The 18,445-nt window shown below is 49.6% G+C and overlaps 1 protein-coding gene across 4 annotated transcripts in view; it reads left to right on the top strand.

The window, feature by feature from the left end:
• HTR4 (5-hydroxytryptamine receptor 4) overlaps window positions 1-18,445 on the top strand; it is a 69,992-nt gene that overhangs the window by 8,137 nt on the left and 43,410 nt on the right. For all 4 annotated transcript variants that reach the window (XR_013184401.1, XR_013184402.1, XM_077186561.1 and 1 more), the window contains exon 2: window positions 13,584-13,665. Coding sequence is in view for 2 of the 4 variants with exons in the window: in XM_077186561.1 (XP_077042676.1) it covers window positions 13,640-13,665 (26 nt within the window). In the remaining 2 variants the exon portion in view is untranslated. The remainder of the gene's footprint in view (window positions 1-13,583; window positions 13,666-18,445) is intronic.

The following is an 18,445-nucleotide window of genomic DNA, read 5'->3' as shown; positions in this document are numbered from 1 at the left end:
AGGAGGGATGTGGAGAGGGAAGGAATTGCCTGGGAAGCTCTGCAGAGCCAGGGAGGGCAGGGAGCCCTTGGGGTGCAAACACACACAAATGAGCAGGAGAGGAACGTTAATCCAGAATTAATCTGCTGCCACCACTGGGATTATTGCTAATAACAAACAGTGGGGTGTGCTCACAGCCCTTCCCCACGGCCAGAATTCCATGCAGCAGGAATTCCTGGCTGCTGGAGATCTGGGGACAGGTTTGCATCCCCCAGGAGCAGGAATAAACAAGGGCAGGGGAAAAAGTCACAGCAATAAAATGCAGCAAGGAAGATTTAGGAGAGAGCCTAAAAATTCCCTCCATGTGCTTCCCCCGGGAGGCTGCACAAGGAGAATGTGGAATCTCCATCTCCAAATGTCAGGGTAAAGTACAGCTGGGTCTGCTGAGGCTGCTCCTCAGGGTCCCTTCCAGGCCTCCTCCTCCATCTGATTCCTCTCTCCACGGCCTCAGAATCTCCTTTACAGCCTGGAAAGAAACACAGAGCTGAAACAACTGCAGGACAGATTTCCTTGGTGGTGAGTTGGTTTTTGAAGTGACAAATGGGAACTTCCTGTTGGAAAAGCCTGACTGCAGTGTAAGGAGATTTTCTGTGAAAAAGCCAAGATCACAAAGAAAAGCTGTTTGCTGGATCTGCTGCCTTGATGCTGCTCTGAGCTTTTGTTGGATCTGCAAAGTTGGTGCTGACAAAAGATTTTGGTGCTGTTTTCTCTTCGGATGTTCCTCCTCCAGATCAAAAGCCTGACTAAATATAATAAACCAAAGGTGCAGATAACAGGGCAGGAGGCTGTGCCAGCTCAGGGTTTCCTGCTTCCCTGTTCACTGCCCCTTCTTGCTGGCTGTCCTGGCTGCCTTGGAAAGGTGTGATGTGAGCAGAGGCTCTCCCTCGCCCTTCCTGAGTGCACCAGGATGAACATGCCAGGATCTCCAGGCTTTCCAGCAGCTTCCATCCCTGGGAGGTGCAGGGACAGGCTTGCCATGGGACAGGGTTAATGTGGAGGGGCCAAGAATGGTGGGGAGGGACTTCTACAGGAGCCTGGAGTGCCAGGACACGGGGAATGGCAGAGAGTGGGTTCAGATGGGATGCAGGGAGGAAATTCCTCCCTGGCCCAGGTGCCCAGAGCAGCTGTGGCTGCCCCTGCATCCCTGGCAGTGCCCAAGGCCAGGCTGGATGGGTTTGGAGCAGCCTGGGGCTGTGGAAGGTGTCCCTGCCATGGCAGGGGTGGAATAGATGAGTTCTGGGGTCCTCCCAGCCCAAACCATCCCATTCCATCCCATTCCTCCCAGCCCAAACCATCCCATTCCATCCCATTCCTCCCAACCCAAACCATCCCATTCCATCCCATTCCTCCCAACTCAAACCATCCCATTCCTCCCAGCCCAAACCATCCCATTCCATCCCATTCCTCCCAGCCCAAACCATCCCATTCCATCCCATTCCTCCCAACCCAAACCATCCCATTCCATCCCATTCCTCCCAGCCCAAACCATCCCATTCCATCCCATTCCTCACAGCCCAAACCATCCCATTCCATCCCATTCCTCACAGCCCAAACCATCCCATTCCTCCCAACCCAAACCATCCCATTCCATCCCATTCCTCCCAGCCCAAACCATCCCATTCCATCCCATTCCTCCCAGCCCAAACCATCCCATTCCATCCCATTCCTCCCAGCCCAAACCATCCCATTCCATCCCATTCCTCCCAGCCCAAACCATCCCATTCCATCCCATTCCTCCCAGCCCAAACCATCCCATTCCATCCCATTCCTCCCAACTCAAATCATCCCATTCCATCCCATTCCTCCCAACTCAAATCATCCCATTCCATCCCATTCCTCCCAGCCCAAACCATCCCATTCCATCCCATTCCTCACAGCCCAAACCATCCCATTCCATCCCATTCCATCCCATTCCTCCCAGCCCAAACCATCCCATTCCATCCCATTCCTCCCAACCCAAACCATCCCATTCCATCCCATTCCTCCCAGCCCAAACCATCCCATGTTTCTGTGATTTGGGCAGGTTTGTTCCTTTCCATGCCAGGCCCTTCCTCACCCTGTGCTCAGCTGGCTCCAGTCCCAGGGCAGTGGGAGCCACTGGGGGAACTGGGGCTGCCCTGCTCCTGGCACTGGTGCCACCCCTTCCTGCAGAACAAATGCCAGGATAAATCACTTTGCACTCTGTCTCCCTGAGAGATGGGTTTATTTTTTATGTCACTAAGCAGGGTTTTGTGAGAGCACATCTCTGTTTCTATCATTAGCAGCACAAGTGCAGAGTCAGGGGCTGGGTACTCACCAGGCTGCTCATTGTGATGTCTCCACACTTTCCCCTCCTCCCTCACTCCCAAAGCAATGAACAGGAAATCCAGCTGCTGCCTGAATGGACACATTTCCAGCAATCTTCCTTAATTCTTTATTTGCTGTAAAATGAGCAGGGCAGAAACTGCAACATCAGTTCCTCTCCTGGGGCTGGGCCTGCTCCTCCTCCCAGCCCAGCCTCTCCCTGCCCTCTCCCCATCCCAGTCTCTGAGCTGGGATGGAAAGCAGGGTGGGGGAACACCTGATTGCTGCCCATGAATTCCTGGAGGGAGCAGCTTCCAGGGAATTGCTGTGACCAAAGCTGAGCGCTCAGTCCTGGGTGTCCCTCCCTGCCCTGACGCTGATTTGTGCTAAGAGAGCTCAAACTTCGCTTCTGCACCTTCCAGAGCAGGGCCTGGTGGCATCTCCTGCCAGGAAAAGGGAAAATTCCGAGTGTGCTGCTGTGAATGAGGAAGGTTTGCAGCAGTGGGGAGGGAGCCAAGGACCTGCCTGAGCCAGGGGAGCAGAGATGGATGGAGAACAGGAAGGGAACCCCTGTGCAGCCTGTGCCTTCCTCCTCAAGCAGAGCCCTGAGGATGCTCCAGGGATAACTCAGAGCTGTGAGCACACACCAGACCCTGCCCTGCAGAGGGGACATCTCTGGGATCCCTCTGGCATCTCCCTCTGCTGCTCTGCACACGTCTGGGAACACCTGGGGGCTCCTTGCCCTGGTCCCAGCACACAAAGGGAGATCCCAGAGCTGCTGAAGGCAGCCCTGGACCAAGGGAGGGCTCAGGGGACTCTCCCAGGAATTCAGCCTGAGCTCGGCCCCCTCTGGAGCAGGAGGAGAAGGAGAAGGAAGAGAAGGAAGAGGAGGAGGAAGAGAAGGAAGAAGGAGGAGGAAAAGGAGAAGAAAGAAAATAAGGAAGAGGAGGAGGAAGAAGATGGGCAGGAGGAAGAGAAGATGGAGGAGGAGGAGGAGAAGGAAGAGAAGGAGAAGAAGGAGGAGGAAAGGGAGAAGAAGGAAGAGAAGGAAAAGGGAAAGGAGGAGGAGAAAAAGGAGGAGGAGGAAAAGGAGAAGGAGGAAGAGAAAGAGCAGGAGGAGGAAAAGGAGGAAGAGGAAGAAAAGGAGCAGGGGCAGAAGGGCTGCATCAGACAGTGCAGAAATGAGACAGGTTTGGGGAGGTCAGGGCAGAAATGAGAGAGCTTTGGGGAGGTCAGGGCAGAAATGAGACAGCTTTGGGGAGGTCAGTCCAATTGGTTCCATCCCATCTGGGATTTCCAAGGTCAGGTGTGAGATGGATGCAGGACAAGGTCCAAAATCCCAGTGGGCACAGCTGGAGAAACTCATGAATTCTCCATCCACGTCCTCCATCCCTAGGACAATCTCACCCACTGCAGGCTGCTCTGCCCCTTGCAGTGACCTTGAGGAGCCCTGAGCTCTGCACAATCCTGCAAAAATGCTTCTGTGCATCCACTGGGATGTTAGGAAAGATCTCAGGGATTTCAGGGGTGCAGGCAGGTTTGTTACAGAGGATCCAACCCTGATAAATCCACATTTAACTTTAACAGCCACTGTGCCCTTGGCTGGCCCTTCCCAGCCTCTGCTGTAAACCATGTGCTCAGCAGCCTTTTAAAATTATTATTTATCCTTTATCACTGTTATTTTAGGTTGTATTGTGTCTGGAGGAGCTTCCAGAGGCAGCTGAGGATAAAAATCTTGGGATAAAAATCAATAAATTGGTACCAGCACTCCAAAATCCAAGCTCAATAATTATTATTATTAATTATAATAATTAATTTCATTAATTCCTAAGGGATTTACAGACAGGGTCTGGCCACAGTGGGCTGGGTCTCTTGTTGTGGTAGAAATTATATTTAATTGGATTGAAGGAAATAGAATTAATTAATAGAATTAATGCAGTGGGAGAATCAGCTCTCTAGTTAAGGTGGGTGTTTATTCCTCAAAGGAATAATTTCTTTAAAGGGCACGTTAGGACCCACTAAAAAGTGCAGCACTGCTGGAGTCAGGGGATTTCAGGGTAAAACAAACTCAAAGCAGAAAGGTATGTGATGATAAATGTGTATGGGGGGTTCTTAAATGATCAGGGAGAGCAGGAATGAAAAATAGAAATTAAAAAAAAAATCCAAAATGACAAATTATTCATTGTGAGTGAGTGTGATGTGGCTTGGGAGGCTGCCAGACCATTCTGGGAACTGAGAACCCCCCTGATTTCCTTCCCAGCCCTGGGAAAAGCATCCAGGTAAAAGAAATGGCTCTCAAACAGCTTTTACTTGGGAGCAAAATTTGGTTTTATTTCAATAGCAGTGACATTCCTTTTGTCATATCCAGGCTCTTTTGTTCCCTCCAATGCTGCAGCTTTGGGTGGAAGGAGCCTGGCAGCCACACCTGGAACTTGTTTTCCAAAAATAACATTTACTTTTGGCTAATTTAATACTTTGCAACTTCTCAGGAAGAGTTTTTCATTTGCTTTCTGAGGGACTGTGTAAATATGAATAAAAGTCAGCTGTTTCACGAGCAGGGAAGAAAATAAAATAGAAAAGGAAAAAAAGCTCCTTTGGCAAACACCCACATGGAAGTTTTTAAAAGCAGCCTCAAACTGCATCTGTAGGCTGCAGCTCCTCCTCCACCCCTGTGTGTCCCTGTGCTCCAGAGAGGGAGAGCAAACAGGAATTCACCATTTTAAAGGCACTTTTTGGGGGTTTTGGTAAAAATTTGCAGCGGTGCCGTGCTGTCCCCAGGCATCCCTGTGCTGCCAGGTGTGAGCCTGGAAACGAGGAGGGAATTCCAGAGGTAAGGTGGCAATTCCCTTCTGCAGCTCCTTTGTGGAGAACTTGCCAAGTTTGCATTTTCTGTGGCACAGTCTGGAGCCTCTGCAGGTGTTTGGGGCTGGCTCAGGCCCAGCTGATTCATAGTCAGGGGAGACCAGGGCAGAAAGGAGCTTCAGCAGGTGAAACTAAGGGAATTTTGCTGAAAATGCCCCAAAGCACCTTGAATTAAGAGGATTTCCAACCTTCCTGGCCAGCAGAAGCTCCTGCCCTGCCTCAGGCCCCTGCCCCAAATGAACCCACCAAGGAAAACCTTTTATATCATATTATCCACAGAGATTTCAGGCCTTTCTTAAGCTGCTTTACCTGGTTGTGACCAAACCTTTTTCTTGTTTAAAACCACAGAATTTCAAACTAAAGACCTTCATGGATGCTGCCTGTGCCCTGTGCAGTCTCCCAGACCATCCCATCCATAAATCCCTGCAGTCTGAGCATGCAAAGTAATTTAGCACAGGAGGAACCCAGCCTGAGTCCAGGTGAGCTCAAGAATAAGGAAAATCTCACTCCTGAGAACTCTGCAGATGGCTCAGCACTGACCTTCATACTGGAGATTTTCGGATGTAGATGAATTTTAGATTAAGAACTACGAATCACAAACTCTGACAGCATTCAGATTCTTTTCTGTGCTGATTTGTGGACCATTCACTGCAATTTTTTGGTTGCTGATGCTGCAGCTGTTTTTGTTCAGTTCCAAGGGACATAAAAGTCACAGGCTGTTGATTCCTTAGTCCTGTTGAATTATCTTAGGGACTAAGTCAGGTTTTTGTTGCTAATCCTTGCCACTGTAAATTCAGAACTAATTAATCCCTAATGCCCAATATTCAGTTAAAAATCTGCTGTTCTTAGGGGATTTCTGATCCATTTGTTTGCTGGAATATTCCTGGTGGCTGTAAGCAGCAGAAAGTCAGAGACTCTTTGTGCACGGGAATAAAAAGTAGAAAATTCTTCTCACGAGCAACATGGGAGCTGCAGGATGCTTTCAGGAGGATTTTTAGAAGTTTCTTTTTGATAGTTTCAGAAGGAAGTGGATTGGGGCAGTCAGTGCTGCTGGGCTGGGGAGGCTCTGGGTGGGTGAGCTTAGAGCAGTGCTGGCCAAGCAGAGCCAGGATTTGAAGGCTGCTGTCAGGAGGAGCTTCAGAGGGGTTGAGGATGAGCTGGAGAGAGCCTGGGGGGGCTGGGATCCTCCAGGCTGAGCAGGAGAGAGGCTGGGAATAGGGAGGGACCTGCCAGAGACACTTTTTTCCAAGGCAGATGTGGTGGGAGGAACCATCTGGTGTTTGATGGCACTGGCTCAGTGCCCCAAGCAGTGAGGGGATCCTCAGCCCCTCCCTGTCCCACCTCAGCCCCTATTTGAGGCTGCCAGGACCCAGCTGAGCTGGGGGTTTCTGGTGGAGGCCGTGGCTGTCGTTAGCTCAGCTCTGTCCATCCCTCATTGTGAGAGAATCCCAAATCCCTGAGGCTGGAAAAGTCCCAGCTGTGCCCCATCCCCACCTTGTCCCCAGCCCTGAGGGCCACCTCCACCTGCCCAGCCCAGGAGATTTTTTGGGGTTCCACAGGAGAATTGGGGCACAGAAGGACACCAGGCCAGGAGAGCCTCCTGTTCCTGCTCCAGCTGCAGATCCATAAACTGGGGCTTGGCACTGGGCTTCAAAGCAGGAGCTGATTTCCTGCTGCTGTTTCACAGCCTACAAACCCAGCTTATGGCAGCAATAAAAACAAACCAGGGGCCCTTAACTCTGGCACAACAAAGCTGTGCCTGTGTCCCAGATGGGGAACAGCACAAGTCCAACACAGCAACCTGGGCAGGAGAGGGGCAGGAGCAGGAGCTGGGGCGTGGGAAGGACAAGTTGTGCTCTGCTGCTGCCTTCAGAGGCTGCCTGGAGCAGAGGCTGGGCAGAGTTACAGCAATAAATTGGTTTTTATTAAAAGCCCTTCACAGGACACACCTTGGGCAGTGCCAGAGCCCGGCCGTGGCTCCACCCCAGATGGATCCTGGCCACGAGTTCTCACACTTTGATAAGTTTGGGTCCATTTCCATGCTGGCTTCATTGTCCAATTCCAGCTCCAGGTGATGCAGTCCCACCCTCCCAGGTTGCTCCCCTCCATTCCCTGTTGTTTGCACTTTTGGGCTGAAGCTGCAGCGGTGTCCTTGGTTCTGGGGCTGGAAAAGGATTGTTCTGTGGGACTGAGCTGTGAGGAGAACCTGCTGACATTGATATGGAGTGCAGAGTCACACACTAATGCAGTGCAGAGGCTGGGAAATAGGAAAGCTCAAACTGAAGGCATCAGCCCCTGCAGCAGGCTGGGAGTGACCAGCAGCAGCACCCCCATGGCAAAGCTGAGGGATTCCCACATTTGCCAGCGTTCCCAGTCTGCGTGCACAGGAAACAAACCAGTTATTGGGCACAGAAAGCACAGCTGGTGCCTTTCTGGGGCAGCACTTCCCTCACCCTGGAGCTGGTGTGAGGAGGAGAAAAGCTGGAAGGTTTTTAGGAGGGAAAATGTGCGTTCTGAGGAGGTTTGGAGAGTTGTGAGCAAAGAGGGAGCGCAGCACAGATCAGTCAGGTGGTGAGAAAGGATCCACCCCTCCCTCTTGCCTTCAGCTGTTCATTGACATCTCTTACTGTATTTTTGGTCTTCTGAGAGAGCCAGGCTGTCCACGGGATGTCTCTGGGCCGCGGTTTGAGTGCAGCTGAGGGCTGGGTTTGGACAGCAGAGCTGACAGTAATTGCTGAAGGTGAGAGCAGCGAGCTGGGAGAGCTCCTAGCGGCCCTGTCACAGGCAATAACCCACAGGTTTTACAGCTGCTCCCTCTCCCTCACACAAACACAGCCTGGCAGAGGCAGGAGCGCTGCAGATGCCTCTGCTCTGGAGCAAAGTCACCCTTGAGAATTTAACTGCTGTCAATATTTGATCCAGGAGGACACAACCGCCCGGCCGTGCCCTCTCCTGGGGAGCAGCCCTTGGAATCTGCTGCCTGCTGGGGCTATTTTGGTGCTCGAGGATGAAATTTAAGCTTTGCCATTGACAGAGTAATGTGATGTGAGGCTGAGGAGGCTCAGAGGGCATGGCTGGGGGCTCTCAGGGCCAGGCTGGCACCCAGAAATGCTGTTTGCACACAAGGTGTGGCTGCCACTGTCACCCCAGTGCCACCTGTGACTGGGGAACCCCTAAACTCTGCCACGTTTGGGTGGGCAAGCCAGAGGCTTTCCTTAAAGGGCTTTTGAAATATAAAGACATTTCTTCTGTGCTCTGTATTTCAAGCTGGACTCCATTTCATTTTTGGGGATGTGTCACGTCTCTCTTAATTTCTGTATTTAAGCAAAGTGCTCCATTTTGCCCTGCTGGAATGAGGCTGGATTAAATCTGCCCAGCAATCTGTCTCTGCTGACAGCTGAGGGACTCCTTATCAGCTCTGTCCTTCCTGGGGACAGAAGAGACAGCAGAGACAGGGAAGGCAAGAGGTGCTGTGGGAGGGGGCAGAAATGGAGGGAAATAAACCCATTTTTATCTGGGAGAGAACAAGGTGAATCACTTTGATATTTCCTGTTCCTCAAGTGTTGTCATGGGCAGGATATTCTCTTACAACACTTGGAGGGTTTTGGACTTCTCTGCAGTGATGAGCAAGAAGTTGTCTTTGGATTGAGGTGACTCTCATTTCAAAAATAGCAGTTTAGTGTGGGCTGGGGAGATCTGGTCCAGTTAACCCCTGCTAACAGCTTCTTTTTCCCTGATAACGATGGAGCTTTGAGGAAAATCACCACCCCAAAAGTGAAATGTGTGGGGAATCGAGCAACAGCTCTTTTTTTATTGAATCCCAGCTTCAGTTTAGCAGCTGTTCACCACAGAAAGTGAGGAGCCTCTTGAAATCATGGATTTAATGGTAAATGCAGTCTTTATTTCTGTCAGAGTGGCTCTGCTGGCCTCAATCAGGAGTCCCACACTGGATGGGAGCTGAGTGACTCCCTGCACTTCCAGGAACTCCTCATGAGCTGTGGGGGACAGCGATTTCCAGGGGAAGGCTAAAGAGTCCCTAAACATCTTCTGCTCTCTGTTACCCCATAAAAACCACGTGTCTGCCAGAAAACTGCACTGGCATCAGCCCTTACTGCACCCCACGCTGTGCTCCAGAAAGCTGGCAAAGCGTTATTATAAAGGGGATTTTTAATCTTACACTTACAAAGAGAAGAACAAAGTCACTCAGTGATAAGTCCAGCTCTTCACTGAGGGCATGAGACATAGAAACTGAATTTAGTTTAGTAGTTTTAGTTTATTATTTATTATTTAATTTATTATTTTAGTTTCAGTAGTTTATTATTATTATTTATTTTTAAATAATTTTTAGTATTAAATAAATATAACTTATTTAATACTAAATAAATACTATTAAATATATACTATTAAATAAATATAATAGTTTTAAATTTTTAGTAGTTGTTTATTATTATTATTATTATTATTATTATTATTATTATTATTATTATTATTATTTTAGTTTTAGTAGTTTTCGTTTATTATTTATTATTTAATTTTTGGGGTTTTTTTAGTTATTTTAGTATTTTTTGTTTCATTTTAGTTTAGTTTATTTTTACATCCCCCTCCCTGCTCTGTGGTGCAGCAGAGAGTGTCACAAATGGGTAATTTTGATCACTCAGTTATGTCCAAAGGTATTGGCAGAAGGGGTTTTGGTAGGATGTGGTAAAAGTGTGAATCAAAAAGGTTCAATGGCAAGGCTCGCTCTGCTCCTTACTACAGGGAGGAGAAATACAAAAGAACAGAGAGTTAAAATTGATCTAGAATTATTTACAAATGATTTCCACGGTGACCAGAGACCCAAAAGGGTTAGGGAGATCCCCCAGTGAGTTGGGAGGCTCAGAGGACCCCTCTGCTCTCTGAGCTCCTGATGGAGTCTGGGTGCAGCTGGGTCCAGTCTGAGCATCCTGTGCACAATTTGTGTCTGATGGAGTTGGTTACATGGATTTAATCACAATTAATTCAGGAAATGAGGTCTGTGATGAATCCAGGCTGTCAGCCTTGCCTAAGGGGGAATCTCTCAGTCTCAGGTAAGGAACCTTGTTGTACTTCAGGAAAAAAGCTTTTGGCTGGAAGTCAAATTGCACTCACTGGGAAGGTGTGTGCGAGACTCCTCACTTGCTTTGTTCCTTGGTTAATGAGTCCTGGAGAAGCTGCCAGCTGCTCTTCAGTGCTCATGGTGCTCCATGTCCCTGCTCCCCTTCCCTGGAGGAATTCCTGCCTCTGGAGCCTGTCCCTGCCCATTCCTGGCTGGGTTCAGGTTTTCCTGGAGGAATTCCTGCCTCTGCAGCCTGTCCCTGCCCATTCCTGGCTGGGTTCAGGTTTTCCTGGAGGAATTCCTGCCTCTGCAGCCTGTCCCTGCCCATTCCTGGCTGGGTTCAGGTTTTCCTGGAGGAATTCCTGCCTCTGCAGCCTGTCCTTGCCCATTCCTGCTTGGGTTCAGGGCTCAAACCCATCCCTGCCAGAGCAGGAGGGCCAGGGTGGGTCTGTCTGGAGGGAAATGGGCTTTGCAGAGTGCTCAGCCCACCTGGGACTGTGGTGTGTCAGACATATTTTATGAAAAACCCTTTTGCCAGGATCTTTTCTCCTGAGAAGCTTCAGCTTCTCCATGTTTTGCTGCTTTGGAATGTGATTTGGAGAATTGTTTACCCAGCATGTGGAATTGTTTTTACTTGGTGATCGGTGACAGCCACCTGTGTCGAGGCTGTGAGCAGTCACAAGATTTTATCATCATCCCGTTCCTTTCAAGCCTTCTGATGTCTCCTTTCTCTTTTCTTTTAGTATAGTTTTAACATATCATTTTCCTTTAATATAATATATATCATACAATAATAAATCAGCCTCCTGAAGCACGGAGTCAAGATTCTCATCTCTCCCCTGGTCCTGGGACCCTGTGAGCAGCACCCCAATGGTGGAGCAGCTTCCCAGCCCAGCAGTGCAGGAAATGGGGGTGGCAGTGACTCAACTCTGCTGTCAGCACTCAGCAGTGGCAGAGAGGAGCTGATGGGCTCAGGGATGGAGAATGGCAGAGTCTCAGTGAGCTGCTGCTGGCAGGGGACACGGTGTGGCCATTGCTGCCATCTGGGGGGACATTTCCCCTCCCCTGGGCAGAGCAGGTGACTCTGTGGGGCCTTGTGGTCACCTGCTGGCCACCAGCCAGCCCCCATGGCTGTGACAGGTGAAATCTTTGTTAATGCCTTAAATCCAGGGGTGGATCCATTCATTTATCCATTAATGGGGTTTATCCATTTTATCCATTTACCCATTCTCTGGGTTTTCCCATTTCCCTGAGGAGAGGAGGAGGAGAAGGGGCAGAGCCAGGCCAAGGGGACAGTGCTGTGTGCTGCTGTTCACAGGGGTCCCAGGACGAGGGGAGAGATGAGAATCTTGACTCCATGTTTCAGAAGGCTGATTTATTATTTTATTATATATATTATATTAAAAGAAAATAATATTTTAAAACCATATTAAAAGAATAGAAGAAAGGATTTCATCAGAAGGCTTGAAAGGAAAGGAAAAGAAATGGAATGATAATAAAATCTTGTGACTGACCAGAGACTCCGAGACAGCTGGGCTGTGATTGGCCATTAATTAGAAACAACCACATGAGACCAATCAAAGATGCACCAGTTGCATTCCACAGCAGCAGGTAATTATTATTTTTCTTTTCCTCTGAGGCTTCTCAGGAGAAAAAAATGCTGGCAAAAGGATTTTTCATAAAATGTGTCCGTGCCAGTTCTTGTGCCAGGTGAGCTGAGCTCAGCCTGGCAGCTGAGCACCCCCGAACTCCCCAGTGCCACCAGTGCAGCCTTTCCCTGCTGCCTCCTGGATTGCCTTTGCTTTTTGGGGGGTTTTGTCTGTTTGTGAAGATTTTTTTACCCCGTTTTAGAAATTGTTTTTGGGGTTGGTTTGGGGTTTTTATTTCACTCTTATCTAGAAAGTTTCAGTGATTGTAGAAGACTCCATGATAGCAAGATGTTTCAGATATTGTGTAACATCAGTGCGCACTAAAATTACATTTTTTTCTAGAAGAACAAAGGAAGAAAGATGCCCCCTAACTGGAATTTTGACATACAAAATCACTGAAAAATTTTTCATCCGTTTTGCAGGAGAAATCAGAATTAATTTTATGCTGATATCCCACAGGGTGAAACCACACCAGGTATTTTGTCCTATGGAAGAACTCCAGAGCAGGAGCACAGGAGAGTGGATTTTTGGCTTTTTCCTCCAAATTCAGGTTGGAGGTCAGGCCTCAGGGACACAAAGGTGAACCCCTAGACCTCTCCCCCTTTTCTTTGCAAAACACAGCAGCATTTTTTGAATCAGCAGATTGCCCAAAGAACCACCAGCAGAAGCTTTAAGCTGCAAACAGGGGCCAGCCAAACTCTGCCTTTTTGACAAAAATATCCTTTTGACTCCAGCAAATTTCCCTTGCAAAATGCTGTCTAATACACACATCCTGAATTACTCCTCTGGCAAGCACCAGCCAGGTCTGCAGAGTGGGGGGCTCATTTGCATTGCAAAGCTGCCATCAGTGTCTGGGAAGGCTGAGGCACTTTTATTCTGATTTTCCTTTGAAGCCAAGTAACCACGGTGGCATTATTTGCATCTGGGCTGGCATTGACAGGCTGTGGTGGTGCCTTTCTCCCTGGCTCCCTGGAGACAGCACAAGGGGTAATCAACAGCCTCAAGTGCTCCGAAACTGAGCCTATTTTTTCCACTGGATTAGCAGCAGCAAATGCACAAGCACATTATTAAGATGGTGCATTCATTTCTTTGGAGTCAGGATGGAATTTTGATAGAGTTAAAAACCCCATTAATATTTACATCACTTAGTGGTGCTGGAAGTAAGTACATTTATTTTAACTCAAGCTGCAAAGCATTTAGCTCTTTGTAATTACAGCACTGCTATTAAGTATTCATAAGGCTGCACAATAGAGTGTCACAGGAAACCTGGTTTAATTTAGTGGTAAGTCAATGTTTTAGGTTTGTGTAAAAACAGAAACTAATTTACCAAGCCTTCTTGCTTGTGTTTTCCCACCTGGGCTTTGCAAACTTTCTTCAGCTTGGCTCTATTCAAGCTCCTTTTTGTACCTTTGGAAGTTGGGAAGTTGCTGGGGAAGTCTTGCAGGTGTTCAGGTGATTTGGGATGGGCAGAGCCAGGCTGGGGGGAGAGCTGCAAAGCTGCCTGATGGAAAAGGAGCTGGAAGTGCTGGTGTAGAGCAGCTGAACATGAGCTGGTGGCTGCAAGGGGGCCCAAACACCAGGGGCACCTGGATCCTCCAGCGAGTGCCTCCAAAGGGGGAAATCTGCATTTATGGGAGATCCTGGAGCCAATCCCTGTATTCCTCTCTCCCCTGCAGGATGAGGTCTCTCCTATGGACGTTGAACTCCCAGCTACCTGAGCCTGCTGCCTGTGATGGAAGAGCTGGATGTGAATGTGAGGTAGGAGGAGGGACTCAGCTGCTGCAGCCCCTGAGCTGGGCTGGGCAGGGACCCTCAAATGCATCTGCAGGGCTGCAGGGAGCATTCCCTCCCTGCCTGCTGATAAAACTCCCTGCTCATGCAGCAGGGCCTGGTTTGGGGTTTCCTGGAGCTCCTCTGAGGACGTGACATCACCCTGGTGTTTGGAGGAGTGTCAAACGTGGCCTAGACGAGTCAAGGATTTCTTTTCAGTAGAAAATGTTATGAATTTTGAAAAGGTTGCAGTGTGATGTTGGAGAGACATTCCTGGAAAATTTTGACAGTTCAGTTTGGAACTTGCATTCATCACAGCTCGAGGGAGGTGGCAGACCTCATTTTCTCTAATTCCAGAGTAGAAAAATAAATGACCCACGAGTATTTCCTATTTATATTTTATTGGATTTCGTAATTTCACGTGTTTCAGAGATTGTTATTGGGTACATTTATTACAGGCAGTAGGTTAATGAGATCCTGTCAAGGGGTTTGAAATGAAAACCTCAATTTGGTTACAGCAAGCCAGAGAGGCCAAGCTCTGCCTGGCTTGGGCTCTTACCAGTGTAAATCACAATTGTGCCATGTTTGGGACTATGAAAGCCTCACCAGACTTTGGGTGAGGCTCCATCATCTCCCTGCAGAGCATTCCCAGGTGCCAGGAATGAAGCAGAGCCTCTGGTGGTCTGACAGCCCGTCCTTATGTCATGGGAGCTAAATCTCATTCTCTTGTATTTTTGGAGCACACGTGACTCTTATCTACACCAGTTCTGCATGGCAGTTTTGCCCTGCATTTTTCTGCATTTTTTTCCTGCCCTTTTCCCTCTGCTCCTTCTCCTCCCTTCACCCCCACCCACCTTTTTTTTTCCACCCCCTTTTTCCCAACTTTTTTTTCTGCCGTTTTCCCCCCACATGGTTTTTCCTGTCTGATTTTTCCTTCCTTTTTCCCTGCCTTTTTTTCTTTAGCCTGGTTTTTTTTCCTGCCTTCCCCCCCCCCCCTCCTTTTTCCCCATCCTTTTCCCTCCACCTTTTGCCCTGCCTTATTTTTCCCTCCACGTTTTGCCCTGCCTTATTTTTCCCCTCACCTTTTTCCCCCCTCACCTTTCTTCCCTTTTCTTTCCTCTTTACCCGTTGCAACAATTTAGGAAATGGCATTTAACTGAGAACCTGAACTTCGCTCAAAGCTGGCACCTGATTTTCCTGGGGCTGGCTGAAGTTTCCCTTGGAAAATCTCCTTAATGCTGATAGGGGAAGATGTGTGTTAGTGTCTTCACAAACAATTCCAGGGGCGTTAATTAATGGCTTTGAAATGGCTCTCGATGCCTCAAGGGCAAGGCTGTTACAGGCCCCAGGCAGGTTTGACTCCTGAATTTTAGGGTCACAGATAAAGGCTCAGCACTTTAAAGCCTATTACAGAACCAGTGGGGAAAGGAGGAGGGCTACAGGCCCCCAGGAGTTTGGGATAAAGGGATTTTGAGATTCCCCAGTGGGCTCTCTCCTTTTTTACTCTAATCAAGTTGCATGACTCCTCTGTCCCCTTTATGGATGCTGGCTTTCCCCACACGTGGGAAATATGGAAATATTATCTCACAGTTGTGTTCCAGGCAGATTTTGGGATATTGTCCTGAGTGCTTCACACTCAGGAAAGGTTTCTTGTTTCCTCAGGTTGTTACAGTCTGGATAAACAGGTGAAAAAAAATCAGCAGCACCTTTAATGCTGGTAAACAGCTTTTACAAAACCCCTTTAATTCCAGCTGCTGGTGAAGGCAGACTCCCTTTGCTAAGTCAACTTTGCAAAAACAGGGTATTATTTCAGTTTGCCACAGCAGTAATTGCTTTTTATTTTTAAGCTGAGCCCCCAAACCCGCTGAATTCGAGATTGATGTTAATTGCTCCCAAACTTGGCTTTATCAGCTTTGCTTTTCTCACTTTGCTGCTGAAGGTGTTTTTGTGGCTTGAAAAGTGCAGAGCCCTCCAGCAGTTCTGTGTGCAGCTCATTAATCTTATCTTGACTTTGAGGAATGAGCAGAAGGTGAGGGAACAAGGAATCACATCGGTCGGGTTGCTTGTGTTTGTTTGGAAGCAAAGGCAAAATCCCATTTTTTAACCCAAACCCCTGGTACAGAGGCATGGGGAGCGCTGGTGCTGACAGCTGACCTCCACCCACACCCTTGGCAGGGAATTGTGTGTTTGGGGAGCCCCAAATGCTGGAGTTTGCTCTGCTGGCTCCTTCTCTCCGTGGAGCTGGGATGGGTTTGGCTCCTGGTGCAGGAGGAGGCAGGGAGGGTCCTCAATCTCCTCTCCCCATCCAAACCTGGGAGAAACAGGAGCAAGAGTCATGGAGGGAGAGAGAGGGACCCAAACACCCATCCCTGGAGCTCCAGGATGTCCTAGAGGAGCTGGGGGTGCCCTCACCCCCTGCTCAGGGCACTGCCAGCCGCTCCTGAGCGGGACAAGAGCTGGGCTGAGTGATTGCAACCAAACAGGCACCAAAATGACCCAAAGTGTAGGAGATGGAAGGAGCTGAGGGAAGAGTTTGAGTGCTCTGAGTGCCCTGGCAGTGAGGATTCATGGAAAGCAAACAGCTGAGGTTGCAATAAAGTGTTTATTCCTGTGTACACAAGGTCTTTTCAAAACCTCTCCAGCTCCTACACTTGGAGTCATTAAATCATTGTTTATCTCAAGTCCTTTGATCACACTTGTGTTTAGGTGAGAAATAGCAGGCTATAAAATGTCATTTAACAGGCCACAGTCAGCCTGGGGCTCTCTTCCTCCTTCCCTTTCCAAGGGAAGATCAACTCTAATCCTTCTGTGTGATCAGCAGCGCCCAGCCAGAGAGGGATTTGCTCTTGCATTTCTGCAGAGCTAAATGAACTGATTGGGAAGATTTTCTGCCAAATCTTGTCTTCTCCACCTGGTCCCCCAGGCTGGGGAAGGGGCTGGAGCCCCAGGAGCAGCTGAGGGCGCTGGGCAGGGGCTGAGCCTGGAGAAAAGGAGGCTCAGGGGGGCCCTTGTGGCTCTGCACAGCTCCTGACAGGAGGGGACAGGGACAGGAGCAGAGGGAACGGCCTCAGACTGGGCCAGGCAGGCTCAGGGTGGACATCAGCAGGAATTTCCCCATGGAAAGGGGGCTCAGGGCAGGCTCAGGGTGGGCACTGCAGGAATTTCCTCATGGAAAGGGGGCTCAGGGCAGGCTCAGGGTGGGCACTGCAGGAATTTCCCCATGGAAAGGGGGCTCAGGCACTGGCACTGCCCAGGGAGGGTTGGATCCCCGTCCCTGGAGGTGGCACTGGGGGCTCTGGGCTGGGGACAGGGTGGGGACAGGGCACAGCTGGGTGCTCTGGGAGGGCTTTCCCACCTCAGTGATTCCATGAAATGCTGTAAGCAGCCAGCTGAAAGAGGCTGTGGGGTTTGCCAGGTTTATCCTCTCTGTGCCTGGCGGTGCTGGTGTGGCTGGGCACAGCAGGGACACTTTGGGAGGAGTGCACACAAAGGCCTGGGGCATTCCTGAACCTGCAGCCACAGAGCATCCCCCACCTGCCAACAGCACCGGGGCAAGGCAGGAGGGAGCAAGGAATGATAAAAATTCACTTTTACATTTTGTGCTACCAGCCAGGAATTTCCAGTAGCCAAAAGAGCCCTGGGGGAAAAGTTCCCTTTCCTAAACGCTCCCTCCAGCCCAGGCCCTGCTCCATGGGGGAGTCACAGCCTGGGTGTTTTTCATATTGTTCAACTCTTTTCTCAGTTTCTAGGGAAACACTTTAAAGCACTATATTTATGGGAACATCTTTCCAAACACCTCCGCCAACACTTAATTAATGGAGTTTTTAAGCCTGGCTCCAGCTCCTGCAAATTAATGGTGTGCTCTGATGGCAGCTGTGCAAGGGAGACACACAGCCTCTGGAAATAGAGCTGGGGGTGCAGAGGGGCAGCTCCTGTTGGTGTTTGTGCCCAGCCCCACGGGGAGCTCAGGTCCCCACACTCCTCTGTGAGGCTGCATCTGCTTTTATCAGAGCAGTCTGTGCACATGGAAATTCCCTGCACTGAGCTGGCCCACAAAAATGAACTTTTTGATGTCTTGAATCACATTTTTAGCAGCAGTGTCTGTGCACAGAGGGGCAGTGAGCGGAGATCTGGAAAAGGCTGCAGAAGGATGTGAAAATAATCCTAAAAACTGGGATATCCTGGGGCAGGCTGGGCTCCAGGGCTTGAAATGGGCTGGGCCTCATTGCCAGCCTATGCCCAGGGCAGCTGCAGTGCCGGGGCCTTCCCACAACACCTCCCTTGATTTCCAGGGCTCACCCCCAGCTCTAGGCTGGCAGAGTTCCACTTGTCCCCATGTTTGCATTGCCCTCTGTGCCAGGAGTGGCTGTGCCCAGCAGTCAGGGACCCCTGCAGATGAGCACCTTCCCTGCTCAGCCCCAATTGAACACAATTAACAAACAATTGACAAACACTCCCAGGGCCTCCCAGGCTGGTCCTGCTCCTGGGTGGCATCGGCTCCATCTGAGCTGAGCCTGCACTCCCCATGCTCAGGGCACCTGGGCCTCCTCTCCTGTTTATCTGGAGTGAGAAATGTGGTGAGGGCTTTGTGGAGAGCATGCAGAACATGCACTTAGCTGGGCATGGAGGAGGAGGTTTAACCAAAAACCGAGGAATTTGAGTGTTCTGCTCTTGAGTCAAGGGCATTCCAGGTCCTTGCTTAGAGAGGACACCTGTCTGGAGCCTCCACACCAGTGAGGGCATAAAAATGAGCTGGTGGACACCAGGG

This window comes from Agelaius phoeniceus, chromosome 15, assembly GCF_051311805.1.
Source record: "Agelaius phoeniceus isolate bAgePho1 chromosome 15, bAgePho1.hap1, whole genome shotgun sequence".
NCBI lineage: Eukaryota > Metazoa > Chordata > Aves > Passeriformes > Icteridae > Agelaius > Agelaius phoeniceus.
This window is presented reverse-complemented; position numbering and strand designations above follow the sequence as displayed.